At 51.4% G+C, this 21,294-nt stretch overlaps 1 protein-coding gene across 1 annotated transcript in view; it reads right to left on the reverse strand.

Annotated features, from left to right (window-relative positions):
• Positions 1-10,438, reverse strand: part of LMX1A (LIM homeobox transcription factor 1 alpha) — a 74,456-nt gene extending 64,018 nt beyond the window's left edge. The window contains exons 1-3 of the mRNA XM_075937146.1: positions 10,228-10,438; positions 10,000-10,105; positions 7,359-7,545 (exon numbers count right to left, since the gene is read on the reverse strand). Coding sequence (XP_075793261.1) covers positions 7,359-7,545; positions 10,000-10,075 — 263 coding nt within the window. The 5' untranslated portion in view covers positions 10,076-10,105; positions 10,228-10,438. The remainder of the gene's footprint in view (positions 1-7,358; positions 7,546-9,999; positions 10,106-10,227) is intronic.
• Positions 10,439-21,294: the final 10,856 nt, after the last annotated feature.

The following is a 21,294-nucleotide window of genomic DNA, read 5'->3' on the forward strand; positions in this document are numbered from 1 at the left end:
AAATGCCACCTCAGCCAGCCACAGATGAAGGGCGGGTCTACACAGCACCCTAACCTCGAAATTAGATACGCAATTTGCACTATGCAAATTGCATATCTGATTTCGACTGAATTTCGAAATCGGCTATTTTGAAATTTGGCACGTCTCCGCAGCACCAAATTTTGAAATAACCCACTCTTTCGAGACATCCCTTAACCCTCGTGCAACGATGCCGAAATAGCGCGCCCATTATTTCAAAAAATATTTCCAAATCGCGGGCAGCTTGTGTAGACACAGGGTAGCTATTTCTCCGGTAGCTATTTCTCCGAAATAGCCGTGCAGTGTAGCTATACCCTAAATAAGAACCATTTCAGTTTTATGAATGAGAATATAAATAGTTCCTAAGGGATTTAGGAGCACAAATCCCACTGAAAATCAAAAGGACTTAAGAACATAAGAATGGCCGATCTGGGTTAGACCGAAGGTCCAGTGTCCTGTCTGCCGATAGTGGCCAATGCCAGGTGCCCCACGTGATCCCTGTCACCCATTCCCAGACTTGTGCTCCTAAATCCTAGGAGGCTTAGGAAAATGTGCACCCCAATTGCTTAACTGCCGGTCCTTTCTCCTAGGTCATTTTCCCACATCATAAGTAGCGTTGAGTGTTGCTTTAACGCGGCGATAGAAAATCACGTCCATGTTTTTACCTCGGAACGTCTGTTTGCATGTTAAAAAGAGAAGGTGTCGAATAGCGTCCTAACTCTTTCAACTGAAGGGATGGATCCTAAAAAAGAAATTTTTTCAGATACTGTTTAATTCTAGGCAGGGCCTAGATACACACTAACCTTTCAAGGACTCTGCTTTTCAGCCCCTGAGCCACGAGTAACTAACACGCTCAGCAATGTTTGGCTTTTCTTTTTCCGAGGGTTCTTTTTCCCCCCTGCGTTTCATTTTACCCGCGGTGGTGCCAAAATAATAAAAACCCAAATCCCAGGCAAACGGCTTTACAAGTGCCGCTTTATATGAGCAACCACAGATGTAGTTAGGATCTCGGCATAATGTGTCTCGGCCCCACAAATAAATACAAATACCGACCCAAACTCCACAGGATTGATGAACTCCAGGTTTATAATCCCCACTTTCAATACCGAAAAACACAATTGGCATTCTTCCGCAATGTAGGACCCCATCTCAAGTCAACGGGAGACTTGTCACTAATATCAACAGGCTTTGGCTCAGGCCTTTCATTGTTGGCTAGCTAGAAACTCAGACTTTGCTTTCTCAACCTACTTCCCATTCTAAAAAAGCTCATTTTTTCCAAGCCAAGGTTTTCCAAAGACTCCTCTGACTGACTGGGCTGCACACGGTCTGGTGGGAACTAGGGTTGAGCAAAAACCAAAAACCAAAAACCGGGGGGGGGGGGGGGGGACCAAAGTTGTTAAGGGGGGAAAAAAACACGAGGGACCAAACTTGTTGAGCAAAAAAAAAAAAAAAAAAGATGCACTGTGCCTTTAAATCTTCCATCTGAGAAAAACGGAAAATACTGGACATTTTACATGTCTGGTATTTTCTGGGGGGTTTTACCAGACAGAGGTCACAAATACCATACTGTCCGGGCCAATTCCGGATACCGTAGTGGTAACCGCTAGTGACAGTGGAGTCATGATTCCTATCTTGGCCAACAACACTAAAGAGCTTGGAGTGGAGGCTGTATAACAGACTCCTGTCCTCTGTGGCATGGGTACAAGGAGCACAGGTAATAATAATTAATAATAATTATTAATAATCCTAGAACACTAGAACCGGAAGGGACCTCGAGAGGTCATCAAGTCCAGTCCCCTGCCTTCACGGCAGCACCAAGCACTGTCTAGACTATCCATGACAGGTGTCTGTCCAACGTGCGCTTAAATATCTCCAGTGATGGAGATTCCACAACCCCCATAGGCAATTTATTTCAGTGTTTAACATCTACCCTTGATTCACAAACATATGAATGTAACAATGAAAACGTGAGGCCAAATTCTGCTCCTATTAAAGCAAAAATACCCTGGACGTCAACAGACACAGGCCCTGGATTCCAATCCAGGGTGCATTCCACAAGGCCTTTATCATCTTAATCGATGGCCGGCACAAGTCCCCGGTGCTATTTAAGACGGGTGAGCTCACCACAGAAAGCTTCCGAGCCGCCGTTATAAATGGAACCTTAATGAGCGGGGGTTGGTTTTGTGCATACGGGCAAATGTCGCACAGACAGGAAATTTTGAACCCTCAGTCACGAGGATGCACAGAGCAACTCTGAGTCCCAAAACGCACCCTCCTCCAGTCAGGGAACAGACACAACGCCAGCTGACCTCTGTGTCCAATCAAAAGGGCACCAGTTTCGAATGTCAAATGCTTGCAGTGAACGGCTTGCAAATCATCCGCACACCCAGCATTATTCAGAGGGATCAGCTGGCAAATGATGTCTAATGCCCTGGTCAACTGGGAAAAATCGGGCTCTTTTCACAGACCGAAAACGAGGCGAGGCTGGCCAAATACACACACACACCACAGACATCCTCCTAGGGCACTAGAATTTAGGACATTCTAAAAGAAGGGTATGTCTACACTACCCTCCTATTTCGAACTAGGAGGGTAATGTAGGCATACCGCACTTGCAAATGAAGCCGCTTCATTTGCATAAGCCGGGCGCCGCCATTTTTAAATCCCCGCTGGTTCGAACCCCGTGCAGCGTGGCTACACGCGGCACGAACTAGGTAGTTCGAACTAGGCTTCCTAGTTTGAACTACCGTTACTCCTCGTGAAATGAGAGCCACCCTTACCCATTTGCACAATATGCAGCTACGTAGGGCACCCGAAAATTTGGGGCATCGCTGGGTCTTAATGTCCACCTATCCACCTCTTCCTACCCCGTTCTGTGGCTCTGCTTCCTAAAGAGAGGATCTAATTCACTTAAAAGTGAAAAAGCCTGCCAGATCTTTGCAAACACCTGCCATGGGGGGGGAGGGGGGGTTGGGAGAAGCGGCTCATGCATAGTTCAACTCCTCCTAACCAAAACCTACCACAAATAAAAATCATGAAACATTGTCTATTGATTCTCTTTTCCCCAGCCTGGCTCTTCAAGTTCAGAACTGTCTAGTGTTCTGTTTATATCGTCCTACCACAACAGAATCCTTATCTTGGTTGGTAGGTACTACTGTCATCAACCTAATTCATTAAGTATCCCCCCTGATTGTTCTATGAAGATACCCAAGAGTTAATGTTGTGTATTGAATGGCAGGATTTGGACTTGTGTATTTGGACTTAGACAACGTCAGCAATTGTCAATGCATTCCCCTTCACGGTACCATTTATACAAGTTTTCTAATAAAAATGTTTAATCGACTTTTTAAAAAATGGTTAATCAATTATGATAGAGGCTAACGAATCAGTTGCTCATAACTCGGGCTAGGAAGACGAGGTTTTCTTGCCCTTTGCAAATTTTTCACATTTTGAAAAATGTTGCACATCTTCCATGGGGACAAAATCCCCCAAATCTCAAAAAGATGCCTTGACTCAAAGCCATGGAAATGGACTGTTTCCATGGTGTCAATATGGGAGCATTTGACACAGTCTTGGAACTTTATTTTAAATTAAACTCTTTTCAAGTCGGATGCTTCACTGCGGCCGCTTTGCAGACTGGCGTTTTCAGCGCAAAACATTATGTTGAAAAACCTCCAAGCACCCTTATTACAACCATCTGGAATGCTTTCTACTGCTGTGTTTATCCCTGTCTATAAACACACACTAGACCATCGAATGCTCACGGATTAACCCTTTCTACACTCTTCATGAATGAAATCTTAACCCCATCGCAAGCAGAGACACGCTGCAGATACCGGAGAACTGTAATTATTTATCTCAAGTAACATGATTTTTAGAGCCATCATAAAGTTTGTCCAAATCCATCTTCTAGATAATTTTTTTTAAAAATCAACATCTAGATTCAGAGGGTGAAATCTGGCCCTATTGAGCTGAACAGCAAACCTTCCATTGACTTCAACAGACCAAGTTTCACCCTGGCACAGAAGCCAATAAGAGCCTTGCCGTTAATTTGTACAGAAGAGGTTCCAGGCCATTAGAAATCTATTTTACATTCATAAACACTTATTTAACGTGAGATTTTGGAGGTAATATCTAGGTGCTTACCTTTGGAAACAGAGCCAATGGAACTAACTCATAAATCGCCTACAATAATAATCAGCCATTAAAGAATCATAGATCAGTTTAGCATAATTTGCTGTTTCCAACATTAACGGCTTTCCCCACATTAATGTCATACTAATCATGCCATATTAAGGCTCTGGATCTGTTTGTCTGTGTGCTTTTCTCTGTGGCTCTTCTAAGAAACTGTCACTAAATCTAGCACTTGAAGAAACCGAGCTATAGACAGAATGAGGGGAGGATTAATAGACATGGAAAAGTTATTAAAAACATACAAGTATGGGAAACCTCAATACAGTTAAAAGAAATTGGAAGGATCCAGAGATACTTGAGGTTCCCCCCTTCTTCTCTACATTGTGTCACACTAATTAAAGTGATCCGGTTATGAAAACAATTTGCATGCCCACTGTAATTCATACTGTCCCCATTCTGTTGCAATCCCTTAACTTCTGAAGGTTTTTTTCACCCCCTTAAATCTCTGATTCTGTTCGCACACAATTCAAAATGGCACAACTCCCACCGATTTCAGTGGGTTAGGATTAAGCCCTGAATAAATTAAGTAACAACCAATTTCATTTATAATTACACCATCAAAGGGTGGGTTTTTAAAAAAATGCTAGTAAAAAGCTATTCGCAAAATGCAGCCATCTAGGTATCTAGTGGGTATATTCACAGGAAATTGGCTCTTTGTTTGTATACCTTTCTATATGTCGCTCTTTCTCTAGGTTGGAATCATTTTCCCATGTAAAAGTCCCAATCTGCCAGGTCCCCTCCAATGGTGAACATCAGCCTGGCTCAGTGCATTTCAACAGAACTATTGCAATTTGGCCCAGCTGCAAATCTGGCTAAGTGACTACACTGGGACTGCTTAGTTGAATTAGAAAGATTTCAAATAGGAGTCGAGGCAGCAGGAGTGGGCCCTGTCCCAAGCTAAACGTTCAGAAGTCAGGAAAAATGGACCACTCTAAAGCACAGCCTCCAAAGCCAAGCAGGCGGCAACGTAGACAGGTGTTTCTATTGTGACATTTCGGCATATTTCCCCTTCCCTGCCATCCTAGCAACAAAGTTGATTCCTCAGGTACATTTTGATTTCTCTCTCAACCCGGCGACGCATTCAACTGCTTTTGATCCCACAAGGAACTAAAAATCCCAGCAGGATTTTTGCCAGCGGATGAACACGACACACAGTCACGAGCCCACAAAACACACCCCAAAAACCCAAACAACAACAAAACCCAACAACCCAACCGCCAGTTGTTACTTTTTTTCAGCTGAATCTCTTCCGTTCATTTCATTCTCAGAGAATTCTTTCCTTGTTTCCTGAGGGTTTGAAAACCACACCACGCTTCTACTCTCAAAAAATTCGGCTTCAAACTTTCCCTGTCGCTGCAGGAATTAAACGCAGGACTCCACAGGACTTAAAGGGAGGTGACAGCCGCGGCGGCAGTGAAATAGATGTGTGCTAGAAAACACCCTCCTTATTAACGTGCCGAGAGAAGAACGCAATAGACTCGGTTTTCTAACAAATCTGATATATTTCCAGTGTTCCCGAATTAGATCCTGGGTGTTGTTCTCATGTATAATATAATTCTGAACTTTTAACTCCTTGGGACAGTCTCCATTAAGTAAGTCCACTAGCCCATAAAATAGGGTGGCCACAATTCTGGTACTTCCAGGAACAGCGTGGGCCCATCCCACCTTCGTGACCTTGCCTGCCACCCAGAGGGTGAGACTTTGAAGAGCCACTGGTGTGACCTCACATGGATGGGCTGAGCGGTGCGCTCTTTGCCCATCCGAAATACGGCACAGGGCAGAAAGCCACAGAGAACCGGAGGCCTGTCTGGTTTGACATGGGGCGAACGGCCGGCCTCCCACCAGCACACACACCTGCTAAACCACTCCCAGAAACGGGGCAAATGAGAGCAAAACTGCCAAACTGCCACCGACTTCAGCAGCAGCGGCGGAATGCGGCTCTGTCCCCCCCCCCCCCGCCCCCCAGCCCCATCCAAAGCCCGTTTAAAGCAGGAGGGCTCTTTCCATGGGCTTTGAGGCAGGCCGTTGTGGGGGGCTGGTGGGGCCATGTCGGGAGCGCCCCTGTAAGAGGTCTGCCTAGCCCCCACAGGGAAGGAGTGAGAGGGGGGAAGGTCGTCTCTGATGACCTGCCTTTCCCGGCAGGGATTTTAAGAGCCTAATTTCCAGCGGGGCTACAAAAGGTCTCACACCTGATCTGCAGACACATCACACGCGGCTCATGGCACCGGTAAGTTGCTGGCTGGCACAGTCCTGACGGGCTACCCTTTTGGTGAATCAGGGGCCTCCCTGTAAGCCCCCCATTCATTCCCACGGCAGCCTGCCCATTGGCATGGAGAGGGCCCTAGGGCGATGCAACGTGGAGGGGAGGGTGAACCCCTGGGGGGCAGAGCCTATGGGAAAGTAGCAGCCCCTGGGCCACTCCTGCGTCTGTCACTCGTGCTCCTCGCACACCAGACCTCCTGCCCTGCCTGGGGCATGACCCGAGGGTTGGAATGGGAAATAGAGGCACCTCTTGCAGCCCCTCCCCACGCCATGCACACTACAGGGCACAGCCTGCGGTATCCCCCAAGCCACCTGCTGCAGTGAAGATTTTTAGCGCAAGGCCCAGTACAAGGTACGAGTCCTCTCCCCTTTTCCAGCCCTGCACGGACACGGGTTCCATTCCCGGGAGGGGAGCTTGGCGAAGTCCCCTCCAATGAAACCAGAGTTTTCCCCGTTCACCTCTGGGGGCCTCCCTGCAGCGGAGCGATGGACGGACACCCTGGAGCCTGCGGTGCTGGGCAGTTCCTAAGGGAGCATTTCCGCCCCCGCGTGTCAAATCCGCTTCCTCCCTGGACCAGCGGGTCGGGGACCCAGCGTGCGCAGGGCGCCGAGCGCCAACACGGCCCGGGGCGAATCCGGAGCAAGGGCCCGCGGGCTCTGGGGACTCTCCAAACGCGCCTGGAGGAACCCGGCTCCTGAGGGCACCGGTCCCTGGTGGCCCCAGGCTCTGCATGGGCAGGGCGGCCGCTGCAGTCCGGGCCCGGCTGCTCTGCGCGCCGTGCGCCGTGCGCCCTGGCCCCGTGCGCTCCAGCGGCGGGCACCGAGAAGCGCGACCCCGCCCCGGCCCACGCCGCCTTCCCCCGGCCCGGCCCGGCTGCACTTACTTCTCGTAGTCGAGCTTGCAGTAGAGCTTCTTGTCCCGGTAGAAGCAGGTGGTCTCCAGCGGCTCCTCGCAGGCGGCGCAGCGCACGCAGCCTTCGTGCCACAAGCGGTCATTGAGCCGCAGCAGGAACCGGTCCGAGATGACGCCCTGGCAGCCCTCGCACACCGACTTGCCGCTCCCGGCTCCCCCTGCCAGCGAAGACACCCAGCGGGGTGGCACTAGGGGCAGCCAAGTAGCCCCCGGCGGGGCTCCGAGGAGCCGCCAGCCACGCCCAGCGCCTCCCCGGGTGTGTGGCTCGAATCCACCCCCCCCAAATGCGTGGGGGAAGGGGCTGTCCCTCCTAGGCAGAGAAATCCCCCAGCAAACGGGTTTCACCGGGGCGAGGCCTCCCTGGCACCCCCCGATCGCGTTCACACGCCGGAGAAAAATCCCCCACGCGTGGGAAATGGCCCTGGCCCTCGAAAGCGCCCGTGTGCGGGTCAGGCCCCGAGCTCGATCCAAGGGCGCTGGGGGAGTTTTCCGACACGCATCTGTCGGGGGAAATAACACACCTTTGACCCCCAAAGCGGGCGAAGCCTCCGGGGCAGGGAAGCGCTTTGGAGAGACGCCTCTTGCGGTGGGGGAGGGGGAGGTCGTTTTACAAAGAACCAACCTTTCCTAGCTTAGTCTGGATTGATGCCCCCACTCAAAGCTCCCCCCACATTTTTCAAGGGGCGTTAAAAGAGTGACACGGTCGGTGTCCAAAAAACCGCGAGGGCTCGCTTGTGCCTCGCCAGGTACCGGCACGATTCCCCGCGCAACAAAACCCGGGCGCGCAGATTCCCCGCGCAACAAAACCGGGGCGCGCAGATTCCCCGCGCAACAAAACTCGGGCGCGCAGATTCCCCGCGCAAAAAAACTCGGGCGCGCAGATCCCCAGCGAGCAAACGTGGGGCCTCGCGCGAGTAAAGAAGAGAAATAAAGACGAAAAAAGCAAACACCCCGCCCGGCTAATTCAAAGGGGACAGTTCCCTCCGCTGAACCCGGAGATTGTTACCGACGGTGTAACTGCGGTACTTGAAACCGAATTCGTTTGGAACCGTCTGCTCCGGAATTAGGAGTTCCTGACAGAGACTAAAGCGACTTCAAAATATGGGCATGTTCCTCTCACCCGCATTGTCTGTCTGTCTGTCCCCACGCACCCTATTATCCAGCTAGCTCTCTGAAACACCCAATTCTAGAATAGACGGCGCCAAATTAATTCGTTTTCAGTACCACAGCGGAAGTGTTGATAAAAATCTTCTTAAAATTCAAACGAGCGAAATGTCTTCTCGTACTTAGCTGGAGTGTTTGCTTTTTTCGTCTTTATTTCTCTTTTGCATCTTGACAGATAGATAGATAGATAGATAGATAGATAGATAGATAGATAGATAGATAGATAGATAGATAGATAGATGGGGGTGTGGGGATAGATAGATAGATAGATAGATAGATAGATAGATAGATAGATAGATAGATAGATGGGATGTTTGGGGATAGATAGATCGATAGATAGATATTTGTGGAGTCTATTCTCTTATGAGTATACCGGTATGCTTTACATACCCGCACACACTCGATTTGTGTGTTATAGATTTGTCTTTACAGCCCCGAACCCAAACGAGCACAGCTAAGAAAGAGACCCTAGCTCTACCATCGCAGGAAGGGGGGTGAGGTCGCTGGGAGCTTTACACCCCTTCCCTGGGTATAAATTACGCAGCGCTATTTGCGCCCATCTGGGATTCCCAGCTCTGTAATTATTATTTGTATAATAATTACTAATCAAAGCCCCAGAGAAAGCTCGAAGCCGTTACTTCTTTTTTATCCACTCCCTTTATAACCTTTATTTCGCCAATTAGGTGGCTAATTTGTTTCGTTTCTTTTAAGAGCGGGGGAAACATTTTAAAATAAAACGAGTCCGTGGAAAATCGCCCGTTTTCCCAGACCCCTCGCCAATATTTTTGAAGGCATTTTTTAAATGTTTTTTTTAATTTCCCAGCGCCTATTTCGCAGAAACAAAAGACAGCCGAAGAAAGAAAGAAAGAAAGAAAGAAAGAAAGAAAGAAAGAAAGAAAGAAAGAAATTGCCAATTTCAGTCCCTGATTTTTCTACACTCGGTCGCATTTGTCACTTTCTCACAGGTGGGAAATTCGTTGCAAGAGGCGGCTGGGGTGGGTGGGTTTGCACCTAACTGGGGTGCTCAGCGCGGGACGCTGGAAGCCGGGCGCGTGCGATCCGGAGCGGGGCCGTGCACACTTTGGCTCCGGCTCCGGCTCAATCCGATTTCGTTCCTTGCGGGGGTGGGAACGCGAGCCCGCCAGAGGCACCTTCCCCAGCGCCTGTGCCGGGGATGGGCGGAAAGGCCCGGGGACAAACCGGCCGGTTTTAGCGCAGCCTGAGGCTTGCCGGGCGGGGCTGCGATTTCAGGGCGAAGCGGGGCTCGGATCTCTCCACCGGCGCTGCGCGGGGGCTGCCCTTTGAGCCCGGGCGCAGGGCCTGGGCGGAGGTGCCCCGCGGGAAGGGGTTCACCCCGCAGCCGTCTCGCTCCCCTGCCCCGGGGCTGGCAGGCGGGTCCCTCCCCGGCCCGGGGGCCGGACCCGCGCGGGAACTTTCTGGCCACTCACCCAGCAAGGCGGAGAAGGGGGCCGAGGTCTCCAGCGCGCTCTGCAAACTCTCCTCCATTTTCAGCCCGTCCAGCATGGCCAGGGCCGGGCTGGGGCGTGCGCCCGGCTGCAAAACAGCGAGGGACACGGGGCGCTTAGGGCCGGCCGCGGGGCCTCCCCCCCTGCACGCCCAGGGACCCCGCTTAGAAGCCGCGAGGGAGCCCCGCAAGCGCCCCCCGCTCCGCTCACCTGGCCGGCGGGGGCGCAGGGCGGCCGCCAGCTGGGCACGGCTGGTTCCCGCGGGCGGACGCGCCCGGAGCGGTCCAGCTGCCCCCGGCGAGGCTTTGCCCCCCTCCTGGCTCCCCGCGGCCGGCCCGGATCCGGCGGCTCTCCCGCCGGGCTGCGCTGCGGCGCCGGGCGACGCGGGAGCCGCAGGTGAGCGGGGGGCGGCTGCGCGCATCGGGCGGGTTCTCCCGGCCGCTCTCCGCCGCGCTGCTAGCTCCGGGCTCCTCTCCAGACTCTGGGACCGCCCCGTCTGGCCTCCAGGTTCCCTCCCCATCTGGCCTGCCTCGCCCCCTCTCCCGGCCCCGCAGGTTGCAGGAAAGGCGCGCAAAGCAACCCCACCCCGCACGGTTAACGGGGGTGCCCCTCCAAAGGCGGCGCGTGCAGCCCTCGCCCCCCACGGGTGCGATCTTTGGGGGACCCGAGCTCCCCTGAAGTCCAGGGCAAAACTCCCAGTAAGTTCACCGGGCCCGAGGCTTCCCCCTTCCAAGTCCGGACTCGTCTCCAGAGTACCCCGCACCTGCTGCATTCAAACCCGGCCCGACCTAGAGGCGGGAGGCACCGGGCAGCCTTGCAACCCGTGCGGGGAAATCCTCCGCAGGGAGAAGCCGCCCGCCCCGCGTTTCAGAGGCAGGGCAGCAGAGCTGAGCCCAGATCCAGCGAATCCCCCCCGCATTTGTAAGGACGGCTGTGCCCACCCCTGGCAGGCCTTGACAATCCCATCCCAGTCGGGACTACCTGGGAATCGTTCGGTCCTGGGGACACGTTTCCTTTTATAGCTTCAGGGGGTAGCCGAGTGAGTCTGCAACTAGAAAAACTTCAAAAACAACCCCTAGTCTGGCAGCACCTTAACGACCAACAAAACAGGTAGATGGGATCATGAGCTTTTGTGGGCACAGCCCACTTCTTCAGATGACTGGAGTCTAGAAAGTCCAGATCTAATAAATAAAATAATAATAATAATAATAAAAATATTTAGTTAGTTTTATGTCCGAGCAGGAAAACAATCAAATCCGTTGGCAAACTCCTACCCTTGCAAAGTTCGCAAAAGAATCGGGAGCCCAGTGTTACTGGGGTCAAGAAATTGGGATCGCTTCTGCATAGGAAAGACGCCTTGTCATCAACGACCCCATGAGATTTGGATTGGATCCTGCCTAAATCCATCTTCACCCCCAAGGTGAAGCGTTGCTCAAAATCAGAAACGCAATTTGAGCGAGGCAAGTTGATCTTATTTCGAAATAGCTTATTTTGTCAGACGGCGCCAAATTTCGAAATAACCCACTATTCTGAAACGTCCCTTACTCCTCGTGGAATGAGCGTTACAGGGACGTTGGAAGAGCGAGCCTGTTATATTTCGAAATAACAGGTTTGCTGTGAAGATGCAGGATGGCTAGTTCGAGATACTCTGGTATCCCGAAATAGCGCCGCTGTGTAGACATAGCCCAAGACAGAAATTGCTGCATTTTGCAGTCACCAGGTTCACACCAGTTTTAAGTCCTGTCTTGCAAACAGTGATAGAAATGTAGCCATGTTAGTCTGGGGTAGCTGAAGCAAAATGCAGGACAATGTAGCACTTTAAAGACTAACAAGATGGTTTATTAGACCCACTTCCTCAGATCAAATAGTGGAAGAAAGTAGTCACAACCATATATACAACCATATATACATGTCTTGCAAACAGCACTTCAAGAGAATCCAGAGAACAAACTCAGAGGAAACTCAAATAGGAATATCTTACAAGATAGTAAATACCCTTGCCTAATTCATCTACCTTGCAGTCCTCAGTAATTTCCATTAGATATTATTTGAGACATCATTGGTGATCATTTAAAGACTGCTGCTTACATACACTTAAAGGGCATACACATTTGCACAGGCAAATTTCAGCCCAGTGCTTTTGACGACTTCTCAGAGCCATCTGAAATGTGCATCGCTTGCATTGATTCTCAGTCGTGTACAATAGTGCAAAAAACAAGGCATATTTCCATTACAGCAGCGTTACAGCAGTGCCTACCGGTTGGCTGTCTGAATCCCTTTGTTCCAGTCCCTGTCCATACACATAGACACAAAAGCTGATTAGCGAAGGTTCCTCAAAACATTTTTCCCCCTGGAAAAGGCAATTTTCACTGATTTGCAACGGTTCCTGGCACCGTATTGATCTGGGTAAAAAATTGTGGGTTTCTTTTTTAAAAGGGAAAACCATTTTGCAAATGTAGAGCATCTCCTTTTGACATGTTTGGAATGGGAAAGTTTTGATTTGGTTTCCCTGGGAAGTGCCTTTTCACCTGGCATTTTGTTGTAGAAAAACATGCAATGACTTAAAATCAAAACCCCATCCCCCGAAATGTTTCTCGTTGCTAGAAACAAAATATCGGGACACAACACTTATTTTCTATTTTGTTTTGTCACATTTTTAAATGTTTGGCTTTTTGCTTCACCGTGGGACTTTTTTTTGGGCGGAGGGGAGGCAAAATCTCCGGATTTGTCATAGGAGAGAAAATCCATTTTCTGACCTGTGGTGCCAGTAACAGACAGGTGAGCCTAACCCTGAAAAGTTGAAAGCCAAACAAAGATGACGGACAATGGGTTTGAGGAGAAACTGAGGCACCGTGCTGTGAAATGACTTGCCCAAGTTCTCACGGTACACCAGTGGCAGAGGTGAAATAAGAAGGTGAGGTGTCCAACACCCCAGGCTATTCCCCTAACCATGCTGCCTCACACACTAATTTAACACCGAAGTACAAGAGGTAGCACAAATATTCTTTTAGTTGCCTGTCAGGTGCGTTGTGTTCCCACCTCCTGGCTCTCCAGATTTGGAGAGTGGGGGGTGGGGGGGGGACAGGGTTGCACCAGACTGTGGCTTGAAGTGGTTTCATCACATACAGGGGTTACAGTTGTGCGCAGTGGATACAAATCATTCCAACGCCATTGGTCGGAAGGAACTTTTCCCATAGGTCAGAGAGGCAGCGGCGATATTGGGGTGGCGGGTAGGGGGGGATTCATAGATTTGTATGACTCTTCCTTTGGAGATTGAGCAGTTCGGGTCTGCTGATCATCCGTCACCTAACTAATTACAGGCCGTGGCAGGTGGCATCTGCATCTCTCTTACACTCTGCCCTGGACACATCGGGCACATCTACACTGCAGGGCAAAAGTCGAATTAAGCTATGTCACTTCAGTTACGTCAATTGCGTGGCTGAAGTCGAAAGAGCGTAACTCGACTTTTGGCGCTGTCTGCACAGCAGGAACTCAAAGGAAGAGCACTCTTCCTGCGGCTTCCCTTACTGCTCGTAAAATGAGGGTTACAGGAGTCGGGGTAAGACGACCTCCAGCTCGAAATAATTCCGAAATGACGACTTGCTGTGTGGACGCGCACTTTGTTAATCCGGATTAACGCTGCTATGTAGACGTACCCGTAGCTACTGCCTTGCAACTTGCCATTCTCCGGACAACCCTCCCCCCCCTAAAAAACCCCCCCAAAAACACAAACGCAAACAACAGCACCAAAACCTTCAAAAGCAGGCTGCAAGGAGAAACTGCCACGCTGGCCCTCACATGCAAATCTGACACCCTGACGCAAGGTTTCAATAGACACGTGGACTGACTTGCTCATTCCAATAGGTCACTTCCCAGCCGGGTACCCGCACCTTCTCATCCCTGTCGGACGCAAGCCGCATCCGCTCCGATGTAATCAGCAGTGACGTCAGCCCCCATCTCGGCTTCCCTTCAAGCATCCCAAGAAGCGAGGGGTGGGTACTCACGAGAGCCTCTGGCTTACTACACGAGCTAGTCATCAACGTGTCGCCGGACATTTTAAAACTTGCAATCTCACCGTCCGATTTGAGAACATCGCTCTCACAGGGATCCGGGCCTGGGGGCTGCTCCGAGCACCAGCCGCCCCAGGGCCCTCGGAAGGGGAAAGCACTGGGAAGGGAGCTACAGAAAGGGGAGAGAATCCGGCATAAGGGCACGGCCCTTTATGCCCGGTGGGCACAGATCTCCGCCATCCTCCGGGCCTGGAGGAGCACAAGGCTGGCTGTTTCTAACAGTCCTTCCTCGGGCGGTGGCATCAGTGGGAACCTGGCTCCGAGACGGGATCCAGCGAAAAAACCAGGAGAAAGCTGCAGTGGGATATGGCAGGATACTGACGGTGAATTGGGTCCCAGTTCCCTTCCGAGTGCTGTGATAAGAGCCCCCTCGCTCCCCGCGCCCCCGTGCCAGGTGCTGTACAAACACGGAGTAAGAGGCATTCTCTGCCCTGGGAGTTTACACGCTAAATCGGCAAGGCACAGAAAGGGTGGGGAGGGGAAACTGAGGCACAGCTCAGTGAGGGATGGGTGCAGCTCCCAACACGCCAATTACAAGGATCAAGGGCACTGTTTAGAGACAGCAAGCTGGGGCAGTAGCTGTGGACACCAGGAAGCGGCTGGCTTTTCATCCTGTCCCCCTGACTATCGGGGTGAGGGGGAGTAACTGGATTCTGTGCAGGCCTCTCCCACCTGGAGGGTGAAGGGAGGGGGCAGAAGAGTAAATCAGGGAATAGTATTCCCCCCTTGCTCCCTGATCGTCCAGGGATGGGATGAAAAGCAAGCTGCAGCCCGGTACGCACGGCTGCCCCGCCCCTTCTGCTCTTCCAAAATGGTGCCTTTGATTGCAATGCAGACCCACGTGGCCTACCGAATGCGCTGTACCTCCATGTTGCTTCACGGGGGCAACCCTCCCCGCAGATACGTAACATCACATCAGACAGCGCTGCCTACTAGGCAGAGCACTGGCTGGGGACCAGCGACTTGGGAGCCTCTCCTGATGCCTCCACTGGCCTCCTGGATGACCTTGGGTAAGAGTCATCTCTGCTCTGTGCCTCAGTGTCTCCAACTGTGAAGTGGGGCCGAGGATAGAGACGGGCTTTGAGAGCCAGGGATGAAAAGCGCTGCCTTAGACCTACGTCTTGTCTAAATGGCACCCTCGGGACCTGACCGGTGTGGAACCAGAGAATTTGCTGAACCAAACCATGGGAGGTCAATATTGTCTAGCAGCATTTCTAACACGTCCCCTGCTTCCTGGGCTCGTAGAAGACACTGAGGGGTGAATTAGGGCTAAAGACCAGCACAGAACCTGAGAGCCAGGACTGGGGGCTGTAAACAAACTTTAGGGGACCGTGGGAAACTTGGCCGCACCTATGTTAAGTGGACATCCGGCTAACTCAAATCATGCCGGACCAGGGATGTTGCCGGACCAGAGAGGTTCAACCCGACCTGACATATCGATTTGCATGGAACTTCCTTGGTTTTATTTTTCCAAAGGCAAATACCAATATTTATCTCCAAAGAAAGACATCTCCCGCACCAGCACCATGCTGCGCCTGAAACCATGAGCAGAAACACGCCCTCTTAAAATTCGCAAGCATCCAGCCAATCCAGCGCTGGGGGTGGGTCCGTGCAGAACGGGAGGCAGGAGAGAGGGAAAGCAGAGACATGCGCTCTTGTGGCCAACGTCCCAGCACCACGCCACTGTCTGTGGAGCTCTGGCAATTGCCAGCTGCTGAGGAAATAGGGGCGAGGAGGGGACAGACCCATTTGGGAGCTAGGCCCAGGTCGTCACCCGACTCATGCAGCCACCGATCGGTTTCCCTCCAGCAGGGGAACACGTGGGTGAGTTTTTCCGTTGATGGCCATGCTGGAACGCGGAGGGGTAATCACTGACCTGCAAGGGGGCAGTGAGGCACAGGTCCGCCGTTTGCCCTGTCCCCGAGGGGCAGGGGCTAGCGAGGGGTGTGGTGTCAGCCGCACGCAGGTCGCCACGTTCATAGCGAAAGGCTCAAAGCTGCGTCCACCCCAGCGTTAGCCTGTCAGAGCTTTGGGGCAGGGACTGGTTCTGTGTTTGTACAGCGCCTGGCGCAGCGGGGACCCTCTTGCTGCAGTATGAATATCATCCCCACCCCATGCAGCCCCCCCACCTCTCCCAGATCTCCCATCTCGGGGGAGCCAGAGGTGTGTCCTGAAGGAAGCAGCGGTGCTCCTGGCATCCCGAGGACCTTCCTTCTTACTCTGCGCCTCCCCCGCACTGGGCTGCTGTGGATCCTGACAGGACGGGAGGGGGGACGGGAGAGGGGCAGCTGCAGTTCCTCCCTGATGTTTTCAACAGCAGTTTTGATTCAGGAAGAACCACTGACATCTTTCCAGGCACTGCTGCTGCCCCAGCTGACTCCTCCCCTTTTAAAGTTGTGGCTACAAGCCCCGCCCCTTTCAAGGCCACCTGAGTGGGGTGTCTAACTGCAGTCAGGCAGAAACAGGCAAAGGGCCCCCAGATTAACAATTCACAGAGGCATGATGGACACCTATGGTGCACAGAGAGGCACGTATGGTGAACAGACAGGCGCATATAGTGAATAGACAGACATGTATGGTGCACACACAGGCACATATAGCGAACAGATAGGTGCACAGACAAGCACATATGGTGCACAGACAGGTGCGCATGGTGCACAGACAGGCACATACAGTGAACAGACAGGTGCGTATAGGAAACAGTCAGGCACACGTGGTGCACAGACAGGAGTGTACGGTACACAGACAGGCATATATAGCAAACAGTCAGGCATGCATGGTGCACAGACAGGCACGTATAGTAAACAGTCAGGCATGCATGGTGCACAGACACGTATAGTGAACAGACAGACACGTATGGTGCACAGACAGCAGACCAGTAGAAACAGGTGCACACTGATGCTTTAAGGAAAGTGCACTGAATATTGAGAGAAAGTCAGACCTGAATTTTAATAAAACGGGCCTTGAGCACCTGCTGACATGTGTTCCTGACCAGGGATGGTTTAAGGAGACTCGTAAGTGCTTTCTGACTTAGAGCTACGTCTAAGGTCAAGTCACCTGAACAACCCACTTCAGCTCCAGTTCTACATTAAAGGAGAGACACAAGATCAGCTCAAATATACTCACTAGCAGAGTTACCTGGCACTGCTGGACAGGGGGATGGCGGTGTGTGTGTGTGGGGGGGGGGGGGGTGCAGGAGACAGGGAAGGGCCTTGGGGATGTGGCGGGGAGGGGTGCAGAAGGCTGGGGGAGTGAGTGTGAAGGTTGGGGGTAGGAGGGGCCATCTGACACAGGCCTTTTCTCTCCGCCCAGAAGGGGGAAAGAGTTTGGGGCAGGGAGGCTACTTACCAGGTGTGCTGGCAGGCAAGATGGCGGAGCCTCATCCCCGCTGACCACGCCCTTGGTGGTACAGCTGCGTCCCTGTGGTCACTTTGCAGGATAGCTCTCCCCTGCCGGCTCGCTGCCCCTAGTGGCCATTCTCAGGATTGCGTCCTTCCGAATAGCAGCCCCTCCCTTTGCATGTTGTGGAAAACAGTCCCTTTCCTGGGGCTTCCAATTGTCCTGGCACAACCAAACCCAGCCCTTACTTTAAGTTAGGAGAAACGGAAGCTGCCTACCAAAATTTAGTGTTTAGGAGGAGTTCCTGAACAAACAGACTGACACACAGACAGACGCACTCACTCTAAAATACATATATAGAGAGATGAATACAGGGTCCACTTCCCACCCCACAGATGTGATTTCCTGGAGATCAGCTTACACTATATTTATTATTAAAACAACAGCTGAGATGTAGTTGTCCGTGCAGGAAAACAGTTTTACCCTCTTAAATAAAAATGCACAGCATGGGAGGAGTTCCACAGGGCGGGTAGTTAACCACTGGAACAATTTGCTATGGGATGTGGTGGATTTTCCATCACATGCAGTCTTCAAATCTCTATGTGTTCTCTGAAAAGTGGAATATGAACAGAGATTTTATGACTGTGCCAAGCACACACCTTTAAGGGGTAATATGTAAGATTTGGGGGGAGGGTTTGTTTTTTTACATGCTTGAAATGGGAAACTTTGGCATCCAAACATTCCTCTAGCCCAAACATGCAAGGCCCAAAGAGCAAGAGATAGACAGTTCTATTGCTGCTAAGCAGGCATATTTAGCTCTCGGGTATTTCTAAGGTGCTTGATCACCTTGGTTTATAATCACTGTACAGAATTTAGAAGTCTGATACAATTATATTAAATAAATAATAATAATAAAACTCCTTGCTCTTTTTTTTTAGCCCTTCTTGCTAGTTGATCTCAGAGCACTTTGCAAAGGAAACCAGTGACATTAGCCCCACTTTACAGATGGGAAAATGGAGTCAGAGAAAGGCAAAACCACTTGCCTTGGTCATCCAGTAGTCAATCTGAGAAGAGAAGCGAGGTCTCGAGTACCAGTCCAATGCTGTATCCACTAGGCAACGCTGCCTCTAGAGTTTCTGTGTTCTCTTGTGACCAGAGCTATGTGATTTTAAGTGTTCAGGCAACTGCTATTGGGGAGTGTATGGTGGTGATGCTGGCAGCATTTACAGAGACTGTTTTTACAGGATAGATTTTCCCCAATGGATGTGTCCCTACTCAGTGTTGAGAAGTAGCCTCACGAAGAATCACATGAAGAACAGGGGAGTTAGGACCAAACCCAGGTGGAGCCACACACCAAATCCTAGGGGATGATAGGAAGTCATTAGTCGTTCATTACCCGTGGCTGACTCCAGCCGTCTAGATAGGGCAGAATCCTCTGGGGGCAAGTGTGTGCAAATCAGGCATCTATGCAACAATCCATGTTCGGGGGAAGGGGAAGAGGAGGGTCCATATTTTCAAGAGCTGGTATCAGAGGATTCTGGGAAATCCAGCATCCGAGCAAACCCCCAGGAAGACTGTTCCATAAGGACCTACCGCAGACAAAAGATTAGGTCATGTGATGACCCATCCAGGAATACGTCCAACCAAAACTGGCAGCCCTTCTGAACACACCCAGAAAGCGTTCATCTAGCTGGCTCCTTGCGCTGCCTACAGGTGAGGGTAAGTAACATCCCCGAGCGTCAGGCACAGCTCTTGTGTGGAGCCAGTTAAAGTTTGTTCTAAACTTCTATTTTTAATAAAAAGTGGTCTTTTATTTGCAAAAAAGACCCCAAAACAGCACTGAAACGTTCTCAGTTATTTTGAAATGTTCCGAAATGTTCTGGTTTTTTTCTCAAAACAAAAATATTTCAATTTTCAAGAGGTCCCACTTTCCGCGTGCTGGGTTTTCCCCCCTCCGCCCCATTAGTAAGTGGCATTTGTTAGGTGCACTCAGACCCTTTCCCAGGGCAACTTTCACAACATTCAGTCTTGCTCATATTTTTTACATTCCCAGGTCCTGGAACTGTGGGATTAGGAGATTTTTTTTTAAAGGGTCAATTTCTAACCCTGCTGGGTTTCAAAGGAGAGCTTGCAGCTATGACCCTTCAAGGCTCAGGAGCCAGAAGGCAAACGATAAGACTCCCTAATTTATTTGTTTTTAAAAACGTGGTAATTTTTAAGCCCATCTCGCAATATTTTTGGGGTGCCTCAATTTTAACTCAATGTAGACTGTCTCTTTGTTCTGTGTTTGTACAGCACCAAGCACAACGAAGTCTCAGTCCATGACTGGGAGTCCCAGAAGTTACTTCAGAGATATAATAGCTACAGGGATGATGATGGCTTTGGATTGGTTGGCCCTGCCAAATTCGGCAGGCTAGCATCGCTGATACTTGCCTTGCAGCAAGGTGGCGTTAGTCAAAACCGAGGCCAAGAAGTGTCCGTAAGCCATGGCTCACACCAAGTAAGGCGGGGCCTGTCCACTAGGGGGCATTATCTTGCCAGCTGGCTAGGGAGGAGTAACAACTCCATATTTGGCTTGGCCACTAGGGGGCGATGTGCATAACGCCATCACAATGCACCAGGAAACACTGCGGGGACTGAATGCCACTGCGGACTTTGCGCTTGCCTTCCCTTCGCTGCCCACTTCCAGGGTGTATCCTGTCCACACCACCTTCGCAGGTGGGGGGGCCCAAGGACTGGGTCATGATGGGCTCTCAGGCTCACAGGAGAAGAAAATTGTTCCTTGTGCTTTCGTCTCTCCCATTGCTTGAGCTCCGGACCACAAGCTGGTATAAATAGACTTCATTGGCGCTACGCCCATCTACCCCGGCCGAGAATCTGACCCAAGGCCAGAGCGCACGTTCCCCTTCTCAATGGCAAATAGAAAGGGATCTGCCCCCTTTCCATGGCCGGGTAACGCTTCCAGAGTCCCGACATTGGCATAGGGGGCAGCATTCCAGCAGGTGGGAAGGCTGATCCGTGCCTCTGTTAGGGGTAGCCAACCTGGCCAGGCCTGTTTACACGTTGGCTTCAGCGAAAGCCGTGTGCTAGGGAGCCCCCTAGTGGAAAATGACTGGAACTATTTCAAACTCTCTGCATCCGAGTGCCAGGCAGGATCAGCCAGTGTTTAAGTCACGCCGGAAGCCCACCACAGGCCTTGGAGAAGAGTCTTAGCTGGGCTCTGGCTCAAACCCACGCCGTTCCAGGTGCAGTAGCCACTCGCAAGGCTATGTACCCCACTGCAGTTAACGGTGGTAACCCAGTATGACCCAGGAGGGACAGGTCGGTGGGAAGCTGAGGCCGGGACTTGTTGTGAGTCTTGCAGTAGTCTGCGTTTTCCTGGACGCTCCAGGCCTAGGTGTTCTGGGATTATGCGAGTCCCTCAGCTTCCATTGCAACCTCACCAGCCAATTTCTAGCCCGCAGGAGTGCAGGGAGCTGGGTGCATGCTAGTGCGCAGCACAGGTAGGCGTGCAACCTGAAATCCTGCCCACGCCCTGACATCGGCACACGGGGGAAGTCTAACCCGCCCTGGCCAGGCCTGGGCTTGCCCACCACCGCATGGGGGGTTGCAAGGCCTGAGGGAACAGACCTTACATCCGCAGCACGAACTGGCTGCCAATGCGTTGGTTCAAACGTCGCCCACGGGTAGGCCTCTGAGCTATCCGACTCCTTCCCGGTCCCCACCTCTGTGCCGAATGCTCCGCCGGGTGACAGAACAACACACACACGGCTCTGATCTGGGCCCGTGTCATATATATATATATATATATATTTTTTTTTGCGTTTATTGAGAGTGAAAAAATAATTTAAACCGATTAAACGTACAA

The sequence above is a fragment of the Pelodiscus sinensis genome, chromosome 9, assembly GCF_049634645.1.
Source record: "Pelodiscus sinensis isolate JC-2024 chromosome 9, ASM4963464v1, whole genome shotgun sequence".
Lineage (NCBI taxonomy): Eukaryota > Metazoa > Chordata > Testudines > Trionychidae > Pelodiscus > Pelodiscus sinensis.